Source organism: Asparagus officinalis, chromosome 7 (genome assembly GCF_001876935.1).
Source record: "Asparagus officinalis chromosome 7, Aspof.V1, whole genome shotgun sequence".
In the NCBI taxonomy this organism is placed as follows: domain Eukaryota; kingdom Viridiplantae; phylum Streptophyta; class Magnoliopsida; order Asparagales; family Asparagaceae; genus Asparagus; species Asparagus officinalis.
Genome location: NC_033800.1, coordinates 62,901,686 through 62,913,562, shown reverse-complemented (window position 1 = coordinate 62,913,562; position 11,877 = coordinate 62,901,686). Strand labels below are relative to the sequence as shown.

The following is an 11,877-nucleotide window of genomic DNA, read 5'->3' as shown; positions in this document are numbered from 1 at the left end:
TCTTCTATCATTGCCCGTGGATATAGGCAATTTCATGCCGAACCACATAAATCTGTGTGTTCATGTTTTTATCTCTATTTTTACTATTATTGTTGCGATCGTGCTCTATTTTAGGCCCCAGGTTTGTCCCATCACAAAGGGCCGTAAACTTTTCTCTACAAATATCAGACATTTAGTCGTACGACCAAATCTTTCCATTCTTCGCTCTTGAAGGGAATCTGAGCGGTAAAATAGAACTCTCCGACTGAGCTGTTGATGAGCACAAAACTAATATTAAAAACTCAAAAAGAGAATTGGGTACGTCATTAAGAGCTTAGTGAAGAATAAAGTCAGGAATTAGTTAAAATTGATGAAGAAAAGAGCACTTAGAAAATCCCCTGCCTGCAGTTGATAATCTCTCAGCAGTTAATTTCAAAAAAATATTAACAGTGCAAAAAAGTGAGTATTATGTCACAAACTTCTCGTGCCAGAGATTAGCAGTATGACTCATCAATACGTACTCAACTAAAGAAGGGACAGTCAGCCAAAACCTTCTATAATTATTATAATTATTCTAATCTTGATATAGTCATCCAGAGTACCTAACTAACCGCCAATTACTAGTTTAGGCTTATTCGGGTCGAACCCATGGGCCATGACATCCTCTTTTGCTCACAGATTAGCGCGTGCTTCCTCATTGACTGGTATTCAATTACTTTCATAATCTTTCTTCGGCCTATGGCATGTTAGTGAAGTTTTTAATCGATGTTTTTCCCCCATTAGTTAACAGAACTCTGACGCGAATGAAGAATTATAGATGCATTATTGTGTATAATTACATAATATTGATTGACTTGTATGTCTTAGATGGCCCTTTGAAAGATTCAAGTTATCGATGATTTTTGGACTAATCCCATTATCTTTTTTTTTCCTCTCTTATTATAAGGGAGCCGTGATAAGCCATCCTGTTGATCATTATGCCTATTCATTGCATTAAATTGTTCACGAAGAGGCTGTTAATATAAATCCATTTTTAAATATTGTATCTAAAAAGATGATGACGTATTATTGTGTTGCTTGAGGATCATCTCAAGGTACACATGGTTGTAACTTGTGAAGGAAGAGATGCTCAAAGAAAGAAAAGGATTCCAATCACTTCGAAAGAATTGAGCTTGAGTTTCCTTCCATCTTGTTATTGCTTGGATTTTAAGAATAATTTTGCGGAATAATGGAGGAGCAAAGTCATCCAAGTGATTGGTATTGAAATAAACAAGCACAATAATTGCTTTCGGAGGAGGAATCTCAACCTTGAATATTATTAGTCAATCGTGTGTCTGAAGATCAAGCTTGGAAGTGGATAAGAAGTTTGAGCTAGGCAGGGTTGAGTACTTATCGCTGAGGTATCTCAAACAATTAAAGAAGTTTGTTGTTAAATATTTACTCCAGAGTTGCTGTTTAAATATTTGAAAAATTAGTTCTCGGGAAAAGCTTGGAAGTTTATTGTCCAACAAATAGGTAGTGTAATTTCCTCAAGTTTTTCCTCGAATCCAAAGTCTGTTTTCTTAAGATTTTCGCACTGAAATTACAAAGGTGGAGAAAGTAACAGCTTCCATCAACACAGGGCCGTCTCAAGCATTTTTGAGGCTCTAGGCAGAGAAAAATATTTAGGGCCGTAACATTTAAAAAAATTTAAATATTAGTTTTTAAAAAATAAATTTCGTATAAAATTTAATTTTCTGGCTTTTTGAGATGCAAAGCTACTAATTAAATTTTATATTCAAGCTTTAATATTCAATTGATAAAATTGTCAAATTATTTAATCTCTTGAGACATTGTTGAACGTAAATAAGATTTTGTTAATAAAAAGATATAAAAGAAAAAAAATAAAAACACAAAATACAGAACATATCCATGAGCTATATACATATGTGTGTGTGTGAATGAGAGGAGAATGAATGTAAATTAATTAAAATAAATAAAAACCAACAAGCTTACCTTTTATTTTGGGGCCTTCTGGATTAGAATTGCAATTATGTATGTTGAGTATCAAAGATTAAACAAATATAAAAGATGAGTGAATGAGGAGAAAATAAAGTAAGTTAGCAAGAGAAAAAACGCATAAACTATGCATAAATAAGAATGAGTATTTAATATGTGCTTTTCTCTTTTGGGGGCCCCAATAACATGGGGGTCCTAGGCATATGCCTTAGTGGCCTATGCCTTCAGCCGGCCCTGATCAACAAAACATTTGGATGCATCGGTATTACTTTCACATTACAGGGTGCTAAAGCTATTCGAAAATACCATTTTCCCAACCTTGAAAAACAAAAAAGATTTTCTAATAACAGGGGAGTTGAATAAATATCCTCCGTGTCTTGCTTTACTATGCTCTTCCCCTCACGTAAATACCTCGCCGTACAACAAGCAAGATACAAACTAATATTATTCTACTTGTTACGTAACAAAAGCGTCTGATTTTCACCTTGTTGACCGCTGCAGGCTCATTTTTTTAAGCCTAGCTAAGCATGATTAGTTTAGTTGACTAATCATCTTAAGCCAAATTAAGTAAGATTAGTATAATTGGGTGTGGTTAGTCGACTAATTTGGTCTTTGGAATCAACCATCGGGCCTCTTCTGGCTACATTGCAGAGACGTACCCGGCGTCAAGGAAGATCTAACACAAAATAATAGCGAAACGTATCGAAGCCCCAGCGAGTCTCTCAATGTCAACTCTTCAGCACCTGCCGCTTATACATACCTTAGGTCCCTCATGACCACAATAACGTCCAGTGTTTAAACTTATCTAACCACCAAAACCTTACAGCTCGACGCAGGTCTTGAAGCTCTGTTCACAGCCTGGAGACGTATGCATCTCATCAGGGGGTAAAATGAGCAGATGGAGGTTCAAATTCTCCCCTAATCCTAGGTCAGTACTACCTACATAACACTGGTTTGTAAACTGTAATTACTCATCACTCTCGCTGAACCAGGCCTGTAAGCTGCCAAACCGCTTAAATGACCCGACACCTCATAATCATTGTCGTTCAGAAATGATAATCAAAGATCCCAGGTAGTCGCAGGTTTACTTTACAAGAACCAGAAAAGCTATTGGCCCAGAAGATGAAAACGAAGTACGCATTCAAACTAATTCATACAATAAATCCACTTCTACAAAGAGATCAAATATTGTACGAGTGTATACAAGAGGATAACATGTAGAGAATCAGCTCCAGCATACTGATACAGTTAGTAGTCTTGCTCCCAACTTTACCTTATGTAAGCAACCGAGCTATATAAACACAAGCAGACCAAACAGTAACCGAAGAACGGAACAAGACCAGTAAATCTCAAACCAACATGCTCAAGGAATAATGATAGTGTACTATAGAAGAACCACACCGTACCATCACAAGAAATATCGGTTGGCGAGTGTAACCAACAATGACACTTTCTGAGACTTCATAACTTGAATGCGTAACAGTAGCAATTTCGCAAAACAAGCACATAAAGGAAAGCAGTATAGTACCTTCATACTTTTAACTTAAAGGTATGTTATACACGACACATAATTTAGGCCTAGCTATATAAGTCGTCATCATCAGCTGCAGCTGCAGATGCAAATGGATCAGCTCCAGTGGTTCCTGCAGCAGTGTCAGACCGTTCTGAGAAGCGGAACTCAGTTCCAAACCCTCTTGATTGTTGCAAGGTTTGCGCAAATGCTTGATACTTCCTAATATCAGCATCACTCACACTTCTCCTTGCAAACTTCATGGACTCCTCAAAATGAGCTGCCTTGATCTCAGCAACTTCATCAGTGTCATCTTCCTCCATGGCCTCCGGATTCTCGCTCCTCTTCCTCTCCCTTTCTATATCCTGCATGATTGAAGATGTCAGGAATTAAATCCACTTTGTCAATTTGCAAATTTTAGATGGATCACTTGCAAATATAGCTATCATGGTCCATTTCTTTCAAGTGTGGATTTGGTCTAGCAAAAGATATAAATGTGGACCTAGTTCCCTATTGGAAGATGTATAGGTGTAAATATGTTTGACAAGTAACTCAAGTACTGATTCTTTTGAATCAATATGGTATCCACATTTACATCACCATTTATGGGCCTGCACATACTAACAGTAACTGTTCAATTATCATGCCAGACCAGCAGACCCACCTTTATGGCAAGGAGAATAGGGAGGGGGATGAAATAAAGCAAAAAGTTCTTCCACAGTGCACTTATTACACTTTTTGGAACCTCACTTAACTAGACAAACACCGATTTTAACCAACAATTAAGAAAACAGAATGGTCAATAAGCAACAGGGAGATCACAATGCTAAAGGAACAGTTAGCAATCACAGTTAGAAAGACTACAGGCAACTATTGTGATGTAGTGAGACAAAGATCAGGATACAGTTTAACTGATGGATATTCTTAACAATCCAGGGATGCGGAGAGACCTCTAAATTGGAAGAGTAATGACTTGGTCGTCCTACTCACTCTACAGTATTTTTTATGGTCCAGGGATGATTTTTGGGGAAACAGAATCACTAGTAGCAACTTAGGCAACAGGGGTCAGGCAAAAACAGTTGATTTTAAGAAGATAAGGAATAACTCTAAAACAAAGGAGACTTAAGAACCTTGCTGTGCAAATAGAACAATCATATTTGATATGATTTGATCTGAAATACAAGCTGGCACATGTGCCTCTGACAGAAAGGCGAGTGTGTATATATAAGACTATAAATATATAATAAGCTGCTCAATTAGAAGCAAGGACTCTAACCTTCTCAATGTTTTCTCGGATAGCATACTTGCAAGCACGCTGGCAAATCTCTGTAATATCTGCACCACTAAAGCCTTGAGTATACTTGGCAAGAGCCTTCAGATCAACATCTTTGGAGACTGGTGACTTTCGCAAGCAAGCTTTAAATATCTGGTGGCGGGAGGCTTCATCAGGCAAAGGAATATAAATCAGTTGGTCAAGCCGACCTGGCCTGAGCAGTGCAGGATCAATAATGTCAGGCCTGTTTGTTGCCCCAATAATAAACACAGTTTTCTTGGCAGACATGCCATCCATCTCAGTTAAAAGTTGGTTGAGAACTCGATCAGCAGCACCACCTGCATCTCCAACACTACTTCCCCTCTGAAAATAAAAGATACACCAATGATTAGCACGAAAGTAAACAACATTAAACGCATGAAGTATCTGAATGTATAACTATGAAAACAAACCTGAGTTGCAATGGAGTCCAGCTCATCAAAGAAGAGGACACATGGTGCAGACCCACGAGCCTTGTCAAATATCTCTCTTACATTTGCTTCACTCTCACCAAACCACATGGTAAGTAGCTCTGGTCCCTTGACACTGATAAAGTTCGCTTGGCATTCATTGGCAATTGCCTTGGCTAATAAAGTCTTGCCACAACCAGGAGGTCCATAAAACAATACTCCCTTAGAAGGTGACATGCCAAACTTCTCGAACTTCTCGGGATGCTCAACTGGATATTGAACAGTCTGCAATAACCACAACAGCAAAAGACGATTTATGAGTGTCTAGAAAAAAAAAAGAGGGGATGGATAAGAAGTCGTCAACAGCAAACTAAATTGTTTACCTCTTGCAGTTCCCTCTTGACGTTTTCAAGACCTCCAATATCATCCCAGCTGACATTAGGCACTTCAACAACCTATTGACCAATGATGAAAAAAGGTTAAGACCAATTTTAATTCAGGTCCAAATTTTTCAAGAACAATACACATGCCACTTACTGTTTCACGCAGTGCAGATGGATTGCTTGTTCCAAGAGCAGTTTTGAAATGTTCGTCAGTGACAGCCATAGAATTGAGTATCTCCGCGTCTATGGTCTCGTCTTCCAGGTCAATAACATCCATCTTTTCTCGAATACACTGAAGGGCAGCTTCAGTACACAATGCAGCCAGATCAGCCCCAACATATCCATGGGTTTCCTTAGAGATTCTTTCCAAATCAACCTGCATTTATGAAGAAAATACCAGTCACATCAAACAGAGTCTAATTAAATGTTAGAAAAGGGAGAGAAAAAGGTGCTCAGTAGTATTGTTCTTACATCCTCAGCTAGCTTCATGTTCTTTGTATGAATACGAAGAACCTCCAGCCGTCCAACCTCATCTGGAACTCCAATATCAATTTCCCTATCAAACCTACCAAACCTTCTAAGAGCTGGATCAATACTGTTTGGCCGATTTGTAGCTCCAATGACTATGACATGAGCACGAGATTTCAAACCATCCATCAGTGTCAGCAGTTGTGAAACAATTCTCCTCTCAACTTCTCCATGAGTTTTTTCTCGCTTGGGAGCAATAGAATCGATCTCATCGATAAATATAATAGATGGTGCATTCTTTTCTGCCTCTTCAAAAGCCTTCCGAAGATTGCTTTCACTTTCTCCAGCCAGTTTGGACATGATTTCAGGACCATTAATGCAGAAGAAAAAGGCACCAGTCTCATTTGCAACTGCTCTTGCAATAAGAGTCTTACCAGAACCAGGAGGCCCATACAACAAGATTCCTTTAGGTGGTTTTACACCAATTGATTTGAAAAGCTGGGGGTGCCTGAGAGGAAGCTCAACTAACTCTCTGATCTGAGCCATTTGTTTCCGCACTCCACCAACATCATCGTAACCCACATCGTCAAGTCTATCCTCATCCTCCCTTTTCACTGGTTCTCCTTCACAAAAGATCTCTGTGTCAGGGGAGACAACACAGTACTCTGGAGGGTCTGTTTCTATAACCTTGAACTCAACAGATCTCATGCCTCCTCTAACAAGAAAAAGGTCCCCTTTTCTAACAGGTCGATATGCCTCCAGGAAATATGCTGCAACATGTAGGAAAAGGTCATCGCTAGAAGTTCTAGGACGCACAAAGCAATTGGTTTTCACACAATTTGTATCAACAAGTTGAACAATAGAGAATTGAAGGAAACAAACCAAACTAAGGAAATAATGATAGCCTAAAGTTAGACATGTTGCGATTAGAAAGAGATTCAACATACAAGTACCAGAGTCAAAAGCAAACACTTAAAATATGCATGATGCAAAATCATAACCAAATATAAAATTATTACAACTGGAACATAACTGGGAAATTATAGCAGGGTGGAAGCAGCTTATGAATACAGTATTTTAATTTAAAGTGCCTGCAAAGGGTAATGCTCAAATATTGAATTTTAAAGATGAATACCAATTTAGGACTTCTTAGAATCACATTGAGGATAACAGAAGTCTATATTTGTTTTCAGTTTACTCTAATAGTGTGACGAATAACATTAATTGGCGAACCTAATGACCTGATCAACTATGCACCTTGCTTTAAGATACCATCAATTATACGTGATATTGTTACATAAGTCAGAATGCACCTTTCACATAGACAATCATGCTGTATCTTCAGCTTCATCTATGCTTTAGAACTGAATGAAGTCCCTTACTACAAACCTTGTTGGTCTTTCCCTTTCTAATAGACTCTTCTTGGACTAACTAGATCTCTAAGGGATGTCGGTTACATGAGCTTAAGAAACTCATGGTCCATCACGTTGGTTTCTCTAAAATTGGCCAAAATTTCCTTTCATGTATAAAGTTTACTGAGATTTGGCACCTACTAAGAGCTGTTCGGATAACCAGAAATATTTCGACAACCTCAATTGGTGTGAAAGATTCAGGAGGTGGTGATTAAGACAGCGTGTAGTGATGATATGTATCATGATGATGATTTTTTCGTGATGATACGTGTCATGATGATGATTTTTTCCCTCTTCATTTAAACTCAAATCCTGTCACAACTAAAACACCAATATATAGCAATGATTGCAAGTTCATTCATAAATTACACATGTTTTTAAAACACATCAGATCTTTATAAAAGCACATAGAACATGCTAATTGTCTATTCTAAAGCGTGATAGAAACAAACGTTTCATACTGATGATTCCATAAATTATAACAGAACCCCAAATAACTGGTAATACTAATCTTAGGAAATCTCATATAGAAACATCTAAAGATGATGATTAAGATCTAGCCAGAATAAAATCAGATATAATAAACCATCAAAGAAAAAGAAAATATAAACAGAAAAGTAAATTAAAGAAATTGTGCATCAAACATCGGCTGAAAAAATAAGCAAAAAAAGAAAAAGAAAAGCATAATAAAAAAGAAAAAGAAAAGCATGCTCACGTTTCAAGTATGTATCGAACAAGTTTCCTGTCAAGCCCTCGATGGTATCATCTATAGGCAGTATGTGCACTCGCTTTCCATATTTCACATCCTGGCATTGATGAATTGAAACCACATCACCGAGCCTCACTCTAAGATTTGATCGCACAACCTTGTTCATTCTTATCTTTGGTTCTTCACATGTCTCATCAGCAAGGGCAATGCAAATAGTATCTTTCCGTTTCTTTCCCTGTGATTAAAAGTATCAACAGAGAGGATAAGGAAAAAATGACATGTGAATTCAATAGTACCATAAAACCAATCCCCAGAAAACTATCCACGTATCTCTTATTTGAAATAGTGCAACACTGTATTTGTAATTGAGTACACTTCAACTAACTACACATGGAATCAGTCAACAGTACCAAACTTGATAACCATAGTTCACAACCTAAACTGCAATCCAAGCTCCAACCTTAAGCTCACATTGTACAAGAATTGAACATATTGTAAACTAAGAACCTAAGGTTGCTCTCTCTTTTACATAAAAAAGATTAGTTCCTACAGAAAGATAATAAGTGTCAAAAATTCAGTTTCAACCACTACCTGATTTGAGTTTATTAAAAAATACACATCATAAATATCAAACTTTACTGAACTCGATATTATCAAAAGATGATATGCAACCTCCTAGCATCTACTATTTCAAAGCCAGCTGACAAAGCACAGCTTGTTTTTCGCCGTGAGCTTGTACTCCAATTAAGTGATTGACTGAATTAAGGTTCTCTAACATATATATGTCCTGGTTTGTGTCATATTATACCTTAAGTTATTTCTTAAGTGTATATTAGGCCCCCAAATAATCATATTTAACATTTACAACCCCAAACCTATTAACTATTCTAATCAACACCCTTGGTTGGGTTCCAAGGCAATTGTTACCATGCTATTGTTAAACTGTTGCAATTGATAGATATGGAAGTGTTATTTAGAAATACGAAGATTAGAGGGCCTAATATAAGAAAATAATTAAGGGTCTAATTAAAAATAAACTCTATTTTCACAAGGTGTTATCCAAAAATACTTTAAAAGGTTTTGGAGGCCTGATATACAATTAAGAAATAATCTAGATTGTAATATGGACAGAACCCTATATGTTTATGTGTGTATAGTACGTAAATTTTCGAAGAGTGTATTTCAACAGAAAAACTAATTCAACAGGGGGGAAAAATACATGTTACACATAAAAATTAAGACAACCTCAAGCACATGCTTTTTTTTTTAAAGATCAAATGCCAGAAGATCCTAACTTTTCAACTAAACCTAAAGTTGAACAACATATAACAACGAGAGCGAAGCAATTATCCCGTAGCAAAACCCCAGCCCCTAATCCTCCAACAAACTCCACTACTCAAACTAAAACACAGGAGGAAAAAAAACGAATCATACCTTCAACAGTATCGTATCCCCGCGAAAAATCTGCAGCTTCTCCATGGTCTCGGGATTCAGAGAAACCACAGAATTGTCATCGTTAACAGCCTCATCAACCACTAGACGATTCGCCGCCTTCTTCCTCTCCAAAATCGCAGTACTAAAATCCCTCTTCGTCCCCTTCCTAAAAAAATTCACAAAATCACCACAAACACAAAAACTAAAACCCTAGCTTTCTCAACCAAAAAATAAAAAAGCCCTAAAATTTGAAGAAATTGATGACGGAAAAACTTACGGATCGGCTGAAGAAGAGGCTTCCTCTTGATTAGATGCCATGAGAAATTACCGAGAAGAGATTAGGTTAGAAAATTTTTGAAGAGAATTCCAGAGGAGAGGGGAGATATTTATAACAGAGAGAGGGGAGTTTGCTTTCGCTTTTATTTACTTTTGTTTACTTGCCCCGCTACGACTAGAATCGGGATTCGGGTGAGAGGGTGAGGAATTCTTGCAGACGAAGAAATAGAAGACGAGATCTGGGCCGTTAGATGCGACACCGGTCTACGTGGACGTCTTTCAATGGATTGGTGAGCTTGTGGACCAATTTGGGTGGAAACAGCCGAACCGGAGCGAATACTGGTCAATTCGAATTTGAATTCGGTCAATTTTTAATATTCGAATTCGAGTTCGGGCCAAATGGATATTCATATTCAAATTCTTTTCCGTTTAAGCTTATGCATCAAATTAAACTAATTAAAATTTTTTTAAATGTCTAATCTGTCGTTTAATAAATATAGAACATAAACGAATATTTAATGATTGAGTGAATCAAATATACATTTTGTTAAATTCTATTAGTTTATAAATCGAATATTAGAAGTTATTCGTTTACTGTTAAAGGAGATAGCAAATCGAATATGATCGGATAGCTGGACAAATAATAACTGAATTGTGTTTATTAATTATTTGGTTCACTCCCACCCTTATTGGTGGCTCGGTAAAAAATAGCTAAACGAGTTAGGTTGGGTGTGTAATTTTGCATATTGAAGGAGTAATGAAAGGAAGATAAGTGCTTTCCGCATCTTTATTTAGTAGTATAGAGCATGTGGCCACAATTGTGGCTTTGTATTAAACTCATTATTTAATAAAAAATAATATTAACAAACTAATAATCTTATTAATTAGAATTAATACTTTTTTAAATAATAATATTTAACTATTAAACTAATAAATTAATACTTACAAAAATAATTTCTTATAATATCATATTCCCATCTATTTGTAGTATATCTATAGATCTATTCACTTTTAGTACTTATTGAGGATAAAAGGAGTAGAAAAAATTATCATACTTAATAAATCGCAACTCTTTAAGTGAAAAGAATTTGTCAAAAATTCATTTGAAATCAATTAGATAAAATATATAAGATGTCAAACGCGCTATAAATGGTCTAAAGATGCCAAACAACTAATTTAATTGGTTTATCGAGTTATTTCTGTGTTTTGTTCCTTTATAATGTTAAGGAGTGATATAAAGATATTCACTGATTCAAATTTCAGATGTTTTACAAACGTCCATGTTTAGACCAATAATATAGGGTGTGTTTGGTAATCGATGTGTTTTTTTTATAAAAAAACATCATGCCATGGTATTTCTTTTTCAAATGTGTTTTGAAAACATCATTTTGATCAAACTAGTTTGACCATTTATATAGCTGATGCGGCATAAACATGTACCAAAAAGGTTGCAAGTGCACAACCGTGTCAAGTTATAGTATTTAAGATATCGATCCCACGAGGAAGGTGTTTTGTAAGAGAAAATATAAAATCGGTTCTTATGTTGTGTGCGTGACAAATAGAATTGATGAGTGAATGTGATTGTGAAGAGATTGAGATAGTGAAAATGGTGTGTAAATAGGTGCAAGTGTAAGTGAGAGTGGATTTGAAAAAGAATGAGTATGATCAATAAGGTGAGAAGGGAAAAAATGAATAAAATCAAGAAACAAATAAAAAAATCAAGAATGAAGAACAAAATTCTAGAATAAAAGAAAATGCAAGAAATTAAAGATGGTGGATTCAATTATAGATATGGATAATCTAAAATTGAACCCACTTCTTAGAAAAGTGTGATTCCCTAGAGGGTTCTAGCCTAAAGGCGAATCAAACAAAATAAAAAATAAACAAAAAGAAAAACTAAACCCAAGAGGGTTCTAGCCTCAAGGTGAATAGTGTAAGAAATTAAAATCTAACTACAAAATAAATTGCAAAATCTAAACTACAAAA

General features: G+C 36.2%; 1 protein-coding gene across 1 annotated transcript; it reads right to left on the bottom strand.

Annotated features, from left to right (window-relative positions):
- LOC109846934 (cell division cycle protein 48 homolog) lies at positions 3,296-10,083 on the bottom strand. The gene is made up of 9 exons (XM_020416175.1): positions 9,893-10,083; positions 9,616-9,781; positions 8,188-8,416; positions 6,064-6,830; positions 5,747-5,968; positions 5,593-5,664; positions 5,213-5,494; positions 4,764-5,123; positions 3,296-3,852 (listed from the first exon to the last, which is right to left on the bottom strand). The coding sequence occupies exons 1-9, from the start codon at positions 9,931-9,933 to the stop codon at positions 3,556-3,558; spliced, it is 2,436 nt and encodes an 811-aa protein (XP_020271764.1). The 5' UTR covers positions 9,934-10,083; the 3' UTR covers positions 3,296-3,555.

Bases quoted from the DNA above. Each gene is read 5' to 3' on its own strand.
- LOC109846934 (XM_020416175.1), bottom strand. From the start codon at position 9,933: ATGGCATCTAATCAAGAGGAAGCCTCTTCTTCAGCCGATCC. The intron at 8,417-9,615 runs GTATGATTCGTT...TTTTAATCACAG, and splicing joins GGGATACGATACTGTTGAAG to GGAAAGAAACGGAAAGATAC. The intron at 5,124-5,212 runs GTTTGTTTTCAT...TTTTATTTTCAG, and splicing joins TGGACTCCATTGCAACTCAG to AGGGGAAGTAGTGTTGGAGA.